This window comes from Cariama cristata, unplaced genomic scaffold (assembly GCF_000690535.1).
Source record: "Cariama cristata isolate BGI_N322 unplaced genomic scaffold, ASM69053v1 scaffold3635, whole genome shotgun sequence".
Taxonomy (NCBI): Eukaryota; Metazoa; Chordata; class Aves; order Cariamiformes; family Cariamidae; genus Cariama; species Cariama cristata.
This window is the reverse complement of record NW_009617942.1, coordinates 65,513-82,833: the sequence shown is the minus strand read 5'-3', so window position 1 is coordinate 82,833 and position 17,321 is coordinate 65,513. Positions and strand designations below refer to the sequence as shown.

The 17,321-nt window shown below is 41.5% G+C and overlaps 1 protein-coding gene across 1 annotated transcript in view; it reads left to right on the top strand.

The window, feature by feature from the left end:
• Window positions 1–426: 426 nt before the first annotated feature.
• LOC104162030 (transmembrane and TPR repeat-containing protein 1-like) overlaps window positions 427–17,321 on the top strand; it is a gene marked incomplete at its 3' end in the record, with an annotated part of 71,830 nt that continues 54,935 nt past the window's right edge. Inside the window, exons 1-4 of the mRNA XM_009700664.1 lie at window positions 427–603; window positions 2,301–2,374; window positions 3,572–3,748; window positions 5,729–5,935. Coding sequence (XP_009698966.1) covers window positions 448–603; window positions 2,301–2,374; window positions 3,572–3,748; window positions 5,729–5,935 — 614 coding nt within the window. The remainder of the gene's footprint in view (window positions 604–2,300; window positions 2,375–3,571; window positions 3,749–5,728; window positions 5,936–17,321) is intronic.

Sequence of the window (17,321 nt, the reverse complement as noted above, 5' to 3'; positions counted from 1 at the left end):
CTATTCCATAGTAGAAAATAACTGCCTGTATTGTAAAGCTGCCACATGGCAGAGACAACTGCAGAAGGTGCCGACGGGGAAATAGGACAAGCGCCGTACTTCTGGTGTTGGCCGGTGTTATTTGCTGCTAAGGAAGAACAGACATCGCCTCACTGCCATAAACTGAACTGGGAGGGCACGAGTTTCTCCCATCTTGGTGTCAAGAAGGTTGCCAAATGTAACCACACATTTTAAAAATTGGTGAAGTGGTTTCTCTTTAATCAGATAAACCAGAAGTTCAGAGCGATTTTTCACTAATTAGTTTAATAGCACTTACATTAGAAGACTGGAAATCAGGCAAAAGCATAATTTAGAGTATTTGAAAGATGTCCTGCTATTACAAGACCTCTCCAGTCTAGTAATGATTCTGTTTTGTTTCCTTACAGGTTAAACATATTGCTGGCTGGTATGAACCCCTTCTATTTCCATGCAGTGAATGTAATTTTACACTGTCTAGTGACTCTTGTGCTGATGTACACTTGTGACAAAGCTGTGTTCAAGGACTGTCGACTTGCTTTTGTCACGGCGCTGTTCTTTGCTGTGCATCCCATTCACACCGAGGCTGTAAGTATGTGACACACACACACACAAAAAAGAAAGGTGACACAAAAGCTAGAAATAAATGCATACTTTAATTTTTTTTTTTTAAAGAAACCTCTGAGTCATACAGAATATAGTACTTCTGATTTTTGCTGTGGAGGAGCAAAGGTGAGAATATACTATATTTAAAATAATTTGGAGGAGTCATTAAGAAAAAAGTGTATTCATACTTGCTATCTTTCTGCTCCGGCACTAAATTCTAATTGACGGCCCCTCATCAGCGATGCTGGGAATAAATGGACAGTCATTCAGCTGGTGAAAACGACGAGTCTTCTGAAACCAAAGACCTCGGTGGGGCCATGCTCTCCTGCTGGGACATTGTTGCGTGCCTTCAGTCATCTCCTATAGTCATCAATTTAAGGGAGAAAAAGTGAAGGGAGCATTAGTGTGTATTCTGGAGGAGACCACTCAGAGGTGATATGACCCATGGATTAATTTGTACTGATTTCAATTAAAAGCTCGGAGTATCATCTTCAGAAAAAACTTGTTAGCTTAATAAACGTTATGGTAAGTTTACAGAGCAACAGCTCATATTGGACATTTTTCTCTTCATTATAAGGAAACATTTAAAGACATAGTCATGCTAAAACTGCAGTCTGTTAGTGTGGGGAGGTGCTTCTGTAGATAAAATGAGTCTTGCTGTCTTTGAGAAGGAAATGCAGTGTCTAGCTATCCGTACCTAAAAAAAGAAATGCACTCATTAGCCGAGATACCATTGACATCACATGCTGTCGTTATGAGCCTTTGTAAATGAGCGAGGGAAATGGCTGCTGTGGCTGAGAACTTTTGAGGAGAGATTACCTTAATAACAAAAAGCTGTGAGCTTTACAGTTACTCCCTGTGCTATCTCGTGTGAACTAATCAGCTAGGCTCCTTTTGATAATACAGCTTTATATTATAAGGGAGGTTTTAGAAGAGGCACTTTGAATTTATTTTTGTCTGGGTCAGAACTTAAAAAGGTTAAAATAAATGCCAGAATGCTGAATATAGCTTAATTATGTAATCTCAAAAGAGGTGAAATTTCAAAGGACCTTTTATTTGCTTTATGGGCAATTTTTAGATCTTTATAAAATGGAATATTGAAATAGTTTGTAAAAAGAGTGTTTATTCATTCTTCTTCAGTATTCCCTTTCTTATAAAAAGATTTAGTTAATTAATATGTAGAAAAAACTCTCAAACTCAGATTATTCAGAAAGATAATAAATTACATACCACTCTATCACTTTTTGGTTATAAAGTTCATTCAAATATTAATTATTAACTCATTCCTATATAGTAAGTCTTCTCCAAAGAGTTGCTCTTTCATTAGTCTTTAACAAATCTCAGTTCTGCGTTTCTCATTTGAGCCTTATTGTACAAAATTAAAACAGATCCTTAAAATTGGCATTTCTCTATGCAACTTTATTAATATTTTAATAAGAAAGTAAAGAATGACTTAAGTGTTGGCTTACTCATTTGTTTTGTCAAGTGAGAAATGCAGCAGACAAAATTGATCATATCCTACACTAACCAAGTAGCATTTCACTATAATGAGAGAGGATAACACTGAAAGATGAAAACCTTAAAACAGTGGCAGTTAGCATGGATCATTGAAACAGCCATTGAATGCGCATGCCTTTTTATATATGTGCTTTTTACACCTGTGTGTCTCTTCCTTTTAGGTAACAGGTATAGTAGGCAGAGCGGATGTCCTAGCCTGTCTACTCTTTCTGTTGGCTTTTCTCTCCTATAATAGGTATGGATCCTTGCTGTTGGTTGTGATTAATATCATGAGATGCTCTAGTCTGAGGAGGAGACAAAGGGGAAACCTGCCAGTTTTTTGGTTCTTTTTGGCAGAGGTACTTCCCCCAGCACTGCTGCGTGGAAGTGCTCTGGCCCCTGCTTTCAGCCACAGTGCCAAATAAGTGACGCTTATGAGAACAAATAAACATAAAAAGGAAGTCAACATTTAAAGTCCCCTCTCCCATTGACATTACAGCTGACCATACATTACAGGAGGGCTTATAGAGCTAAAAATTATAAAGAAGTGTTTTCAGCTGAAGGCAAATTGTTTGTATGTATGTGGAGTGAAGAACGGACACATGCCTGCCTTTGAAATACATGCTGTGACTGCAGAACTCTGAAATATGTGGTCTGGGAGAGTTAAGGATTGCATCTAGACCATTAGTCATCCTTTTCAGATGAAAACTTGGCACCATTTGCTGGTCTGTGTCCTAAAACTGTGACTGAACAAGTATAGATAAAGAAATAGTTTTACTCAGATGGGGTTTCTGCCCCTTTTGCATTGTTAGGTTGTTTAGGAATAGCATCGTGTTGTCATGACCGCGTGGAAAAACTGCTTATATCCCCCCTGGGCTGTGTGCTACAAATCCACAACATTGTTTTCGTCAGAAGGTTTCAAAGGCATAAAACTGGTAGTGACCCCACAGCAATCGACTTGTTTGATTTTGGTTCTTTCTTACCTTCTTCCCTCTCATACAGGCTTGCTGCCCAGTCTTTTAATGATTAGGACACATCTTTGACTCAGGGGGGTGTGGGTGGGATGGAGGAATTTTTGCTTGCATAGTGCATTTTGTCACGTAAGGAGAATTAAGCATGTGTGTTCTAGATGACAGAAAGCAGGTGTTTTTCTGCCCTTTCTGTTTTTGTACTTATTCTGCCTCCCTCTGACTTTTTCAAGTCCACTTTATCTTTCTGCTTGTCTTTTTTCCCTCCTCTGCTCAAATTCTTGGTGCACCTCTCAATATTTGTGTTTTCCCTTCCTATCCTGTGTCTAAACCTTTCCTCATTCATCAGCGAACAGTGTAGATTGTTCATGTCGCTTATTACCAGCATCTTAAGAAATTAAGGAAAAGTGTCTCAGTATTTGTGTGAATGTAGTAAACATGAAAATAACTGAGAAGTTAAAATGTTTGTCAAATCTATTTTTCAGGAGTGTGGATCAGCTTTATGTTGGGGAACATTTCCCTCCCACTGCCTCCCCGTTCTTTTTGCTGCTTAGTTTATTCCTTGGGACGTGTGCAATGCTGGTGAAAGAAACTGGAATCACTGTGTTTGGTGTATGCTTGGTTTATGACTTCTTTTCCCTCTCCTGCAATGGACTCAAACTGTAAGTAACTTGCTATGCTTGCTGTGCTTTTCAAGTGTTGCCACCTGTGTGTGCAAAATATATATTATTATATACAGCACTGTGGGAGATGTACTTGCCTGGCTGAATTAGATGGCACACATTTTACAAATTTGGAGGACACCAAGGTTTCATTCTGTGTTGTGGTGTGTTTTGTGTTGTTGTTACTCTATTGCTGCCTGATAACTTTTGCTGGGTAGGTAGACCAGATGTGAAGAACTGATCTCTAAAATGCTCAGCTCACTCTGGCAAGACTGACATTTCTTTTTTTCCATGGGAGTTCTGACTGAAGCGTCAACATCTTAAAATTTCTCTGGCTTACCTCCTTCCATTCACAACATCTGCTTGATTATTCAGTCACAATGTCATGGTTGTAGAAATATATGATGTTTAGTAGTAAAATCAGGTTTGATCCTTTCTGTCCTTACAGAATGGAAAAAGAGGGAAAATATCCAGCCGGTTCTGGAATGATTAGAATAATGAGCAGCTCTATGCAATCACTGGAGAAAAATCAAATACTTTGAAGTTTGTATCCTTCACCCACTCAATGTCACAAATAGCTATGCTATTCTGTATCTCCATTAAAAGTCAGAAATCTTTTGTTTGATAGAAGCTGGTTTTTATCCATTTCTCTCCCAAACCATACCTGTTGCATTTGTATTGACGAGTGAACATAAGAGCTTACTGCCACTGAGAATGGGAGGTCTTGTTCCTGCTATCGCTTCTCATATTCCCACCGGGGCTGCCCCACAGGCTCTGAAGCCTGTCACCCCCCTGCGTGAGCTGGTGTATCTAGGTTATAAAAAAGGACACTGACTTTGTGTTTCTGCAATAGTGAATTAAATCAGCTCCCAGAAGGATTTGGGTAGTCAAAAAGCTGGCACAATGTGAGAGCAGCAGATGGAGGGAGGAGAAGAGGGACTCTCCTCTTTCAGGAGCATCCTGGCTTCCCTCCTGTTCCAGCCCTTCCTCTAGGCCCTAATGGGGGATGGACCACATTTCAGGCCCACCTGCCCTCCCTCCAGCCCCTCTAGCAGCAATAGCAGTCAGAGGGCAGGTATGATGGATCGGCCGAGGATTTCTCCTATTTTGACTGGATCAGTAATTCATAATGGTGTAACTGGTGGGCAAGTGGCCAGCAAGGAGTTTTCTGGGGACTGACAGCCAGCATGCTTGTTAACACTTGCTTTTACAGTCTGCCAGGTGTGCTCCAGGAGCTGCCTCGCTAAAGGTAACACAAATGCTAATTAATCAAGGGAAAATCTGTGCCTTCCTCCTTCCCTCTCTGCCCAATCTCCCCCTTCCCATAGGTTCACATTCCATTGGCCTCTTCAGGTTATTTCTTTGTTTCAGTGGCATCTATTTGCCCAGATATGGCAGTTATTTAGCTTGCAGCAATGAAGCTCTGTAGTTCAGGTGTGCTACATTTTCATCTTTGCTCTGGTTGCATGTATTGTGCACTCTTCTGTCTGTTTGTGGTGTTCAGGATTTTATGACTGTATTTGACTTTTTTAGGGGCAGCAGAAAACCAGCAGCCTTCTACATGCTGCTGAAACTCATCTCCTCCTGCTCTTTCCTCCAACGTGTACAGATTTGTTTTCTGTTTAAACAAGGCAGAACTCCAATTATTTTCTGCAGCAAAAAATTGGGAACGGCACCATATTCTTCCTCACGGTGCTTCCCACCTTACCAGAGGTCCAGAGAACAGCTTGATACGGGAGTGCTCATCTTCTGTTGCTGTTGAGTCTGTTCCTCTAGATCTAGTTAGGAACTAATAAATCCTGTCCTCCCATCATGCAAAGACTTTGTAATTTGGATTAAATAAAATGTCATCTGTTGTAGTTAGATACCATGTTGTGCTGTTTTCGTAATGTTCAACCTTTTGATAAGTAAACGTGACAAATAAAAATTCTTAAATCCTTTCCTCTCTTCCCCCTGCCCCCCCTCTTTTCTCTTTTTCAGGAGAAATGGGGGGATCCACCAGAGACCTGTCCGGCAGCCTGCGGCTTCTCCTTCTGCCTCTCTGCAGGTCCCTCCGGCTGGCCGGGAGAACGGGAAGCATCGCTTTGCTCACCGGGGCACCTGGAGCTCCTGCCACACAGCATCACCCGAGGAGCAGCGGAGCGGTGGCCTTTCTGTGCCCAGCAAAGCCATGTGGGCCATTCGGAGGTACTGCCGGCTACCTGCTGCTCCATTGTGGTTTAGTTTGCAGCTGATCCTACCTTAAAGTGTCAAGTCATTCACTTTTTTTTTAGTGATTTTTATCCTGAAATGTGCTGTAATTTTTCTTGTGCTACTGGAAAGGGAAGAGAGGAGAAGGTGGGAGCAGGGTTAAGGGAAGAAAGAGGAGGAAATTGAAAAGTCCATTTCTTCTTCTTGGGGAGATGAGAGTATCTGAGGGCTGTCCATGCCTTGAGACTTTCTATACTAGTACGATATTGGTAGGCAATGCTCTCCTTCCCAGATTCTCCAAGGGGAAAGCCAAAACTGTAATGCTAGTTTGATTGTGAAGAGGGGGAATATGTGCATGTATAAATAATGCTTGAAGTGAGGTGAGCGCAGTGTGAGCGGTGTATTACGTGATATCGCTATATATCTATATATACATGTTTGTAGGTACAATTTCTGCACATAGATATACATACATGTGTGTAGGGTGTGTGTGTATGCATATTTATGTATAGATATATGAAAGTAGAGGTGTTGCCAACTTCTGCTTTATGCCTAAGAATGTGCATATAATGGTGAGAGCCGGGCTGAGGGACTAACAGAAGGATTTTCACCAGTCGTGTCCAGCAGTTCTCGGCACATTCACTGGGGAAGGAAGGACTCCAGGGCCACTCTCTGGCAGGAAACCTTGGTGCCCTTATTCCTGTGGAACAGCACTGAGTAAGAGCATTTAAGGAGGTGTAACTCAGCAGCTGCTCCGTCGATCTGTGCAAGGGTGTAGGTTTTTTTTCTTTTAACCTTGATCTTTGTACAATCTCCATGGTAGCCCTTGCCCAGCTTGCCCTTTGTTGCTGGCTTTTGGTTTTAACTACAGAACACTCCCAGTTTCATTTAATTTGGAGACCTGTAATAATGAATTGCCCTGGGTTACCTATTCCTTGGAGAAAGTGTTTTGTTCCTTAAATAGAATTACCTGGTGCAGTTCTCTGATCATTTAATGGTTGGCATCTGAATGGGTGCCATGCAGCACTCCTGAAACCTGGGAAACGGAGTGTTTTATTCCCACATAATGCCCCTCATTAATCAGTTCAGTAGGAGCTGTTTGGTGGTTGTTGTGGGTTGTTGTTGTTTTTTTTTTTTCCTTTTTGTAAATAATCTTCTGCTGCATCAGTATTGATGGCATATAAGTGTTACATGAGATCTGTAACATTCTCAGATCACAGAGTCTGTTTCCTCTACCTGTAGTTTAAATGGCTCAACCCACTCAAGAGCTTCTGCCCTGCAGGTATTTTGTCTGTTTGGTCTGACTTGGGTTTTGGGTTTTATTTTTACCAAGGAAGGGAATGGGTTTGGTTGCGTTGCGTCTCCATGTGGGAATCTGTGACACAAAAATGGCAAGGAAGTCAAGGCTTTTCAGAGCGGGTAAGTGCCTGCTGCTCCGGCACGGGGACTCTTCTGGCCATTGGGAACAGCTTCTAAAGTTGTTTGTTTGAATTTATTTCTTCTCCTGTATCTGCAAATGAGTAGCACAGTTAGAAAGTGTGGGTCACCCTGGCTGCTTCTGATATGCCAGGCCAGAATGGGCTGTCCAAAAGCCTTGTTTAACATCTTGCCCCTAAAGTTTAGGACCTGGGTGGGGAGCAGTAGCCTGAGCACAACGCTGGTGCAGCTGCTGTTCCTGGCCTTTGCGCTCTCCACATTTCTCAATGCTTTTGTTATCTTTGATACTTGTATTTGTTTCCATTTTCCCTGATGGATACTATGGTGGAGGGTATCAATATGAAAAATGTCTCCTGTCTTGCTCCATCTGCTTGTTCCGTGTTTCTTTTACCCCTATTTCTTTCTTTCTTCCTACTGCTCCTTTCTCCCCTCCTTTGCTTTGTACTTTTTCCAGACACCCTCCGTCTACCCCTGCTTTTGGGAATGTCCCTTTCTTACACCAAGGGGGAAACCTCTGGTTTTCCAGCCTCTTCAGAAGAGGCTGAAGAAGTTGCGTTGGGGAGACTGTGCACGTGGGATGGCTTCAGAGGGAACTCAACCACGCTGCCAACTGGCATTTGCTTTTCGGCAGCTGCCTCTTCAAGTGTTGTAAAGGATTTCTGCACATGGCAAATCAAGCTCTGCATTTCTTTTAAAAAGAGGCTCTCATGATGTAAGCTGCTCAGCTTCACTTTTCAAGTGACTGTGTACAACGCACTTGCAACAACCTGTGGTGTGATGGTTTGTTGTGGGATGCCCAAAGTAGAGCTGGCTTGGGCCCAGTGCCTGAGAAGGAAGTCTGCTGCTGCGCATTTGTGTGAGAGTTGTGCCCGAGAGCCTTGGGAGAAAGCCTGGGATGGGTTAATGGATGCTACTTTGAAAGAAACTTCTCTAAAACACTGTTGGCAACCTTCTTTGCTAGTTTTTCCCTTGCTCTGAATTTCTCTTTCCTCTGAAGGCAAGATAAGGTTGGAAAACTTCTTGTTGCATGGAATGACAGCTTCATAGAGCCTGGGCAATTTGACCGGTGCCTGCTTGTCTGACGTCAATGTTTGTTAGTCACTCTAAAAAGTAAATGTGCTGCTACAGCATTTGTATTTTCAAGAGATCTTAATTCTCAGCCACGTGGAGCGTGCTTGCAGTAGTATGGAACAGCAAGATTAAATGTATTGCAGCTCACTGGCTCTCGAACTGACATCCACATCACGTGGAGGTCTGTTGACCACTACCTGATCATATGGCTGCAGTTGTCTTCTTACTTCCATTTGCTGACTGCTCTCACAGGACAGATTAAAATAGTCGAAATACTTTCTGTACACAGTCTTTAGTGCTATTGGCATATTATGTGATATGAAGTAGGAAGCACTCAAGGCAATTGCTCTATTAAAATACAGTCCATCTTTTTTTTAAAAAAAAAAAGGAAATCCTTGCTACAGATCAAAAAAGAAGGAAAAAACCTGAAGTTGCTGTCAAATATACAGAATTAATTACACAATTTCTGCTCTGTAATAGATGTTTCTCTGACTTGTGTAGGTCTCTTCCATGGCAAAAGGGAGGGGAAAAGATTTTTAAATATTTCAAAAACTCCAAAGTTGGAGGTCAGATTGGGCACAATGAAGTAGCTTCAGGTACCTTATCTAGTGCACCAGGTTGCTAGTTGTCAGGCCTTCATTAGAATAAAATAGTTGTGCACTGCTTAATCTGTACTTTTAACTACTTGTAATGCGATCAGTTCAGTTTCTATTTAATAATAATTTATTATGTATCTTGCTACTAGAGCTAACTGAAAAATGCAGGAAAATGTAATGGAGGAGTTAAGGGAATCGGTCTAATAAGCAGTAATTGGAGGTAGTTATGTAAATTCTTGGTGCAGAGAGATTTCTGTTCTTTTTTGTTACTTGCTCTTATCTTTAGCTATCCAATGGATCTGTGCGTTGCAGTCATGGGTGCCTTCAGGAGTAAGGAATGAGTTTGTCTGGATGAAATTGTAGATTTTATTGCAATTTTGGGAGATACTGGCATATACTACTGAAACAAAGTAACTAGGATCTCTTAGAGTTCGATCCATCTCCCTGAGTTTTAAGACCTGAAAGAGACTTGTGACTGTATGTCCCCTCCTGTATGACACAAAGGGAGAAGGGCAGATGGGAACTTTCACATCAGGCTTGTACTTCTGTTTGGGGTAAGGCCAAAGCTTCAGTAGTTTCACTTTGACGGTGCACTACACATATGCATGTCCTGTTAAAAAGCAGTATCAGTGCCAACACCTCATTGCTCTCCACAGCTATACTCTGTTAGATCCATGAATATGTTTAATAAGGATGATATACGTAAAACAACAAGCTGCCACAGTCCTTTGTCCAAGTTGTGTCCATAGTTATTGTTCCTCATTCTCTTTGTCATGATTTGTTGAACTCACTGAAAACTGAGATTTTTTGATTTGATTTTATTTTTTTTTTAAAAAAAAAATTCCAAGGCTGCATATAGTTGTAGTCATGCCCTGCCATATGTGCTTCATACACAGCATTGCTAAATGCTGTCCAGCCCACGGACACCCTCATACAACCTAATTACCTTGATGGTTTTGAATTTTGTAAATGAGCCTGAGCCCACAGTCTAAGCTTCTTGAAAAACAAGACTCCTCAATAGCTTGTGTACTTTTGGAACTGAAATCTCTGTTTCTCTTTGGTGACCTAGAAACTGATTTTTATTGTATCTGCTTTTGGTGATTTAGCTGGTGAGACTCTTCCCTTAGAATGGACAATAGACCAGTGTTGAATGCTGCCTTTTTCCATGTACATGAACTGTTGCATTACTTTTTTGTTTGTTTGTTTTTAAAATTTTTTGGCCAAGTGACAGAATGAGAGAAGAGGCAGGTGTACTTGGAGATGTGCCCAACAGCATCACTTTAAATCTCTGTGTATGTGCAAAAGAGAGTGAGGGAGCTCACTACTCTTTAGCACTGTGGGATCCAGGCACAAAACCCCATTGATCCAAAAGTAAATGAAATCCTTAAGGCTATAGCAGGGATAAATGTGATCTGATGACTAAACTGGCAGCAATGTTGTTTGCTTTTGCAGTAGCAGGGGAAAGAAAATGGAAACGCTTTGCAGAACATGGTGCATTCCAGGGATGGCTGTGCTGGCCCTAAGATTGATACACTATGAGGAAAAGTATGTTGAGGTCATAATGTGTCTTCCCTGAGTCCCTGCGCAGCGTGCGCGGTCAGTGTTTGAGCTAAAACAGATGCTGTTCTCCGACATGAAGTAAGAGTGGAGAGAGAGGAGGGGAAAAGCATTGGCACAGACAACGTGCGATTACGTAGCAATTGCTTGGTGTTGACTTGGCTCCTCATTGCTGAGTGCTTCTATTTCCAATTCTTCTGTAGCACTGTCTTTTTTTTTAATAACTAATTTGACAGTATAGCACATTTCTGCCTTAACATGAAATTCCTGTTCAAAAAGCACAAGGCAGCTGCATTTCTAATGCTTCCCCTTGCCACACATTGTAGTGCTACTTCCTAGATTTACAGGTGGAATAGTGTGACCGGTTTCCCAGATACAGGATTTCATGTGTGCAAATTTCACCTTTTCTTGAATTTGTTAGAAGGAGTTTTATAGGAAGGTGCGGCTCAGCATATGAAACTGCCTGGGTTATAGAAGTACAAGCAAGACGCTTTCTGTTAGATTTGCTACAACTTTCTTAAACTTTAGTTAGCCGTCCTTAGTGGCACTCACACACCCTGAAGAGTGGTTGGCTGCATTCATACACAAAGCGCAGCAGTAAAAAGCACTGCGTGCCTCTTGAGAAAACACTAAGGCAACTATTATTAATGTGTTATTTTGGTCAGGGGCAAACATACAACAAAAGAAAAACCTGGATACTTGTCGCTGGCCTAAAAAGTCCTTGCTGTGCAATAGCAAAATAGTGAGGAAGGGATATAGGACTTTGCAAACAGGACAGTGGCCTGGTTTGGGATTCACCTGTGGTGAAAAAAGTCTGGGAGTCTAGCAGTCAAAATGATTTTCTCCTCTAGGAAAGCAAAATGAGTTACCTGGAACATTAAGCAGTGGAGCCAGCCTAGGCTTTTCCCTTCTCTCACTGGCGATCTCCTGAGGGTTGTGAGGTTTTGAAAATAAAGGATCAAGTTCCTAGTCTGTGATGCTCTGAGGAACGCCTGGTGTTGGATTGCCTCCATGTGAAAGGAGAGAAAAGGAAGCGCCGAATTGTCGCTGGCCATAGGCTGATTTTTTTGGGAGGAATTGATGTTTGAAATTGTGTTGTCATATTCTCAGTTCAACTTCACCCCAAAAGACAAGTAGGACCCTGAGTCCCAAGGCCTAGGAATTGTGTGCTGAGAGACGACAGATTAGGTTAAGTGTCACTGCTAGCCTGGTAACTGTGGGATCCTTCTTCTATGGTGTTGCAAGCTTTTTAAAATTGTAGCAGGTTTGCTAAGGCTCTGCCATTCTTGTCATTTAGTAAGCTTAAGTTACAAATGAAGTTCGGCCCCCTTTGGAGAAGTGTATTGCAGAGGTGGATGTGGCCTGTGGTTTACTCGTCTCTGAACTCAGTTCTTTAGACCATTTTTCCATTGCGAGTCTGAGCAATAGCTCTAGCTACTGCTGTGTCCATGTCCTGTCTTTTTAGGAAATGTTCGCTAGCAATAATACATGAATCTTCTCCTTTGCCTGCAGTCAGTGATGATATTTATTGTCATGCTCAGGTGGTACCTGAGGCCACCAGAAGACCCTGCTAGAGTCTAGAAACACGTTAGGGGTGGGTGCCCCTACGCTTAAAGCCTTGGATTCAGCCAAGGATTTGCGCAATCTGGCCTGTGACTGTCTTCCAGAGAACCCTTGTATAATCTTGGGAAAATAATTAAATCTCTCTGTTTCCACAGCATGTGCTGGAAGATGAGGCACAGTAATGCATGCTTCTTTTCTGTCCCTGTTTGTGCGATGGGATTGTTATTTTAAGACTCCCCGTTAAAAAGCCTAGGACTGTCTTATGCATGCTTGTGGCATTAGGTGTCTTAATCTTTGAAATCCGCAAGTGCTGTTTCAATACAAGTAGCTGAACTCATTGCTCGCTAACTAAAGTTATTTAAAAACAACACTGCTTTGGTATGGTGATGACTAATGTTGCATGCACACACAAAAAGACATGCTTAGGCATCATAAGGCTGCAAAGTTATGCACTCACCAGGTAAGAAAGGCTTGATTTAATTTTGGCCCTGTTGTGCGTTTATATTATGACAGTCTTTAATTACACTATCACACACCATTTTTTCTGCATGATCCATGCTCTATTCATTGCCCAGAATGGATGGTGCTCACTTAATGATCAACTATTCAATATTCTGTTTCTTCCTTGTCCAGAGCATGGCTCCATGCTCTTTTTACTTCATGTTATTCAAGTCCTTCTCTGAGATAGATTAACAACTTCTCGATAATTTCTCTGTGTACAAGCTACCAAGTACTGGTATTTACTTGCAGTGTGTTGCTTCAGTCTGTAATCTTTTAAAGTATTTTTCGCATAGTTTCTGAGTATGTAATTTCTTTGCTTTTCAAAACAAGTAAAGTGAATAGCCAGAAATTTTGCAGTGGGGAGCCACATGGGTGTGAACAGTTGGATTGAAACCTTTGGATGCACCTCATCGACATCCACTGCTTGAGCAAGCAGACTAGCTGGTGGCAGCAGTAGACTGTGCTCTATAGGAGTCAATATTAAGAGACAAGGGACTTTTCCCCTTAGATATTTGCTGACAGAGGAGGCACAATGATATGATGTTCCCATCCAGACTTGGAGAGGAATAAACCCTGGCACGTGCAGCTTCTTCAGGTAGACCCTTCCTTTCTTCCCAGTTTGTTGTCCTGCCTCATCTACTCCAGCCAGCCCTCATCTCCCCTTACTTGCTTCTCCTTAGTCATTTAATTGCTTCCAATCTTTGCCTTTTGGATCTTGTTGCTTTGCCTTTTGGATCTTGTTGCTTTCCTCAAAAGCTACTGTGATAAACTCCCTCTCCCAGGGTCCCTCCTATACTCCTAGCCCCAAAGTCCTTCCCCAGCCAATTCAAGGACCCCCATTTATGTCCTTGTACTGCATATTGCATCCTCCATGTGCTCCCCACTTCTCTTGTCTTTCAGGTACAGTCTCCTGCCATGAGAGCTTTGCCCAGCTAAGGGGCAAGGTCCCTCTGGGGTTTTCCAGCTATCAGCACTCGCTGTCTCTTTGCTAATCTCCTCCTCCCCTCTGCATGGATTTCTGCTCCATGGGCTGCAAAGCCTGGTTTCTTTTTGACCTCTTTTCACCAGCTTTGGGGGTTTGGCTCTCCTCTGCTCTGTACCTAACTCAGGAGTTTTCCCTGTGCTTGCTACCTGGGTTTGAGGAGGAGGGAGCGTGGAGAGCCAGGCAAAAGCCAGGAGCCCCCTTTGCTCTGGTGCTTGGTGTGGCGCAGAGCCACATTTGCTTGCGCTCTTGGCTTATTTGTGTATGGAAAAGGAGGCACTTGTGCGTGTGCTTGTTTAAGTCCAAGAGGCTTGGTTTTAAATCTGACTTCCTTTGCTGGATCGTTTTAGCTGCTGTTCTGGATAGTGGTTTTTGTCTTGCAGTAGAGAAAAACACGTCGCTCCCTCTTTTTAAATCCTTCTGAGAAGGAAGTGGAAAGTAAATAATATCTCCTGGACTATGTGACAGTATCAAGAGGCCCTGTTTATTTTGGTAAACAGCAAATAAACTTAAGTAGTTTGGCTTCATGTACATTAAATGTCAGAAGAAAGGGGCAAGACTGAGTCTGATGTTATTTTTCTTAGCTGATGATGACTTAACATATTTTAGCTATTTATTTACTTTTCAGGGAAGACTTTTTAGTCTTTTAAAGATCCTTTAGACTTTCATTTAGTCCATTAAATTCCATTTTTGTGAATTCATAAGTGGAAACTGCCTGGGACAGGGAACCACACTGTGCAGAACAGAATCGGGAGGAAGAGTTAATGGCTGTTTTGGGGTTTTCTCCCATCTTCCGAAAGATGCTGATTGCTTAATGTTTTGTTTTTTTTTTTTCTTTTTCTCTCATTAACGGGAGTTGCATTTAAGCTCTGCAGTTGCAGTCACTTCATTGTACATCGGCCTCTTCTGTTCCCTGTGTTGTTAATTGGAAATTCCCAATTTGTAGGTTCAGTCTGTGTGTTCAGAGCTGACTCACAGGAGACTCTGTTCATTCCCTTTACTTCACAGGACTGCCTTTCTATTCACAGTTCATGGCAGTCTCATTAAACCAGTGTTTGAAATAGCAGCACGCCCGTGTTCATTGGCGTTCTCTGAAAGCCCTGTAAACCAGTGTCAAGGAATTAACAGCAGCTGAGAAACAGAAAAACCTTAATGGCTTGCCAGGTAATTTTCCTTGCAGTAAATCTGGGTTAGTTTGACACAAATGGTACTTCAGTCACCCAGGAAATAATAAAAAAAAAAAAACCCACCACCACAACACCTGAAGATAGATGATACCCAGGTTATTGCAGGTGTTTTCCTGGAGCTAATCTAATAGAACAGTTTTTCCCTTGCATCTTTGATTTCCCGGCACACTTTTGGACATCTAGGAGAAACTTTTAGGCTGTTCTCAGGAGTGAAGGATTCAGCTGTAACTACCTACCTCATTAATGACTGATGCTTTCTGAGCTGGTCCATGTCTCTTCTGTGAACCTGGTAATCACAGCATGTATTAAGTGAAGGAGAGCAGACCCTCAGGACTAAGTTATGTGACTTTAAGATTTCACAGGCTGATACAAGCGGTCATTTGCTTAAAACTGTGAGGACACCAGTTTCATCAAATACGACTTTAAGTGGCTGGTTCTAGTTGTGTGATGAGTGTTATTTTGATTTTTTTTTTTTAATGTGAAGTAGCTGTTGAAATTTAATATTTGGTTTAAAAAGACAAAACCTGTTAGCATGTCTAATGCTTCTCCCATCCTCCCTGTATACTTTCCAAGATGAACAGATCCTTCCCTGACTAGAAACTTAATCTTCAACTTAATCTAAAGAAGAAGAGTAGTAAATCCACTTTCACATTTCTAATTCAGTTATCCCAATATTCTTTTCCAAGTAGAGCATTAGAAACCTTAATCCTCTACTTGGCTTGGAAATGCTGAACGCACATTTCTCTCCTGACTGCAGATCTTTGAAATGCAGCTTTTTGTTGCTATTCTTGTAAGCAATTTCCAGAATGTGAATGTCCAGGAAGCTGCTGCACAGAAGGGACTCTTGTAAATGCATTCCACATTCCCAAACATCCGTGCTGAAATTCAGATACTGGCTGAAGTGAGCCTTGGAAGACAAGGCTTGTGCTTGGGCTGTTGGAATGCTGCTGTCGAGTGTTTGCTTTCCAGTTATAAAGGTCTCGCAGCATCTGGCGACGCTCTGCTTTGCCTTATGGATTCTCATTACCTGCCACAACTGATTGTGCAGTGGCTTAAACAAAAATCTTCCATTGAAATATGTTGTGGTGGTTGTTATTTTTTTTTTTAACCTCCTTTTTTAAAGTTAGGTTTGATTGTCTTAAGACACTATCATTCTTTTGCTGTGTGGATAATGCAGTTGTTCCCTCTGTTTAAAGCTTTGATTGGCAGCGTGTTTGCTGTAGGTCCTCTATTCAGGCTAGGGGCTGAAAGTCTGCTCAAATCCAGCATTTTGTGACCGTTTGCAAATCAGCTATAGAGTAAGGAAATACTAAGCATAAAATTTGTACTTTGAAACTAACTATGGTTGCACTTTAGTTGTATTAGTACAAAAACTATGGAATAAAATACAGTTCCTTTTAATCTGTGAAAGATGCCAACAAACCTGCTGCGTGTTCATTTTAGAAGAGGAAAATTGGAAGAAAAAACTATCTCTTTTCTGTTTTCCATGGAGACAAGGACTTTATTGATTATTCAAAATAAAATTCAGGGATTTTTTTATCAGTCAGGAGTGGAAGGGAGAGGGAACATTACTTTTATTTCCCTCCCATAAAATGCAGTTTTATCCAGTCATGCAAGAACTACACATGTAATGGTGTTGTAAGACCATGTTAGGAATTTCTGCAGAGACAAAGCTGCTGTAAAATGATGGCTTGGATTCTCTTGCGATATTTTGACATTGCTTGATTTTAATTTCATTTACCGTAATATCTGCCTAATCTCACGACAGCAGCTTGTATCACTGCTGCACCTGAGTTATCTGTAAACATCTGAAGCAGAGATGTTTCTCTTGTATTTTGGTAGTAAGCTCAATTAATTTTTTGTTGTTCTTCTTCTCCACCATTCTCTCCAGTGTTATGTCATGCATTTATTTCAAAAGCTGAATTGCTTAGAGTACAAATGTTTTTGAAACAAGCATCAGGAATTTTCATCTTCAGAAAGGTGTCACCTGATCTGTGATCTAAATGGTTGCTAATGCCAGTCTTTCTAATCTATCTGTTACAGATCAGCATTCCTTTGCTGATCTTGGCTGACGTGCTGTGGATTTGCTATCATGACCCTGCTTATGATCCTGAATGGTATCTCCATCATGGAATTACTCAATATGGAAAACAAAATTCCTTCGTTCATTGCGCATATAAACTTTTGGAGATGATGGAAAACTTTCCACCCAGAAGGCATTTGTTTGTGCATTTGGTCTAGTGTTATGTATGAATATGAATATAGGAATTTTTGCATGATCTTTCTTCAGGGAAAAAACAAATAAACTCCTTTTACTTTATATTAGGATTTGTCTACTGAACTCATAATAGGAGAACATCGTGGGAACACCATATCAAACCAGCGGTCTGTCTAGCTCTAGTATCTGTCTTCTGCCTGTGGTCATTACTAGATGCTTACAGAGAAGAAAAGAACGGGAACAGGGCCAGTACACGGTTATCTTTCCTCAC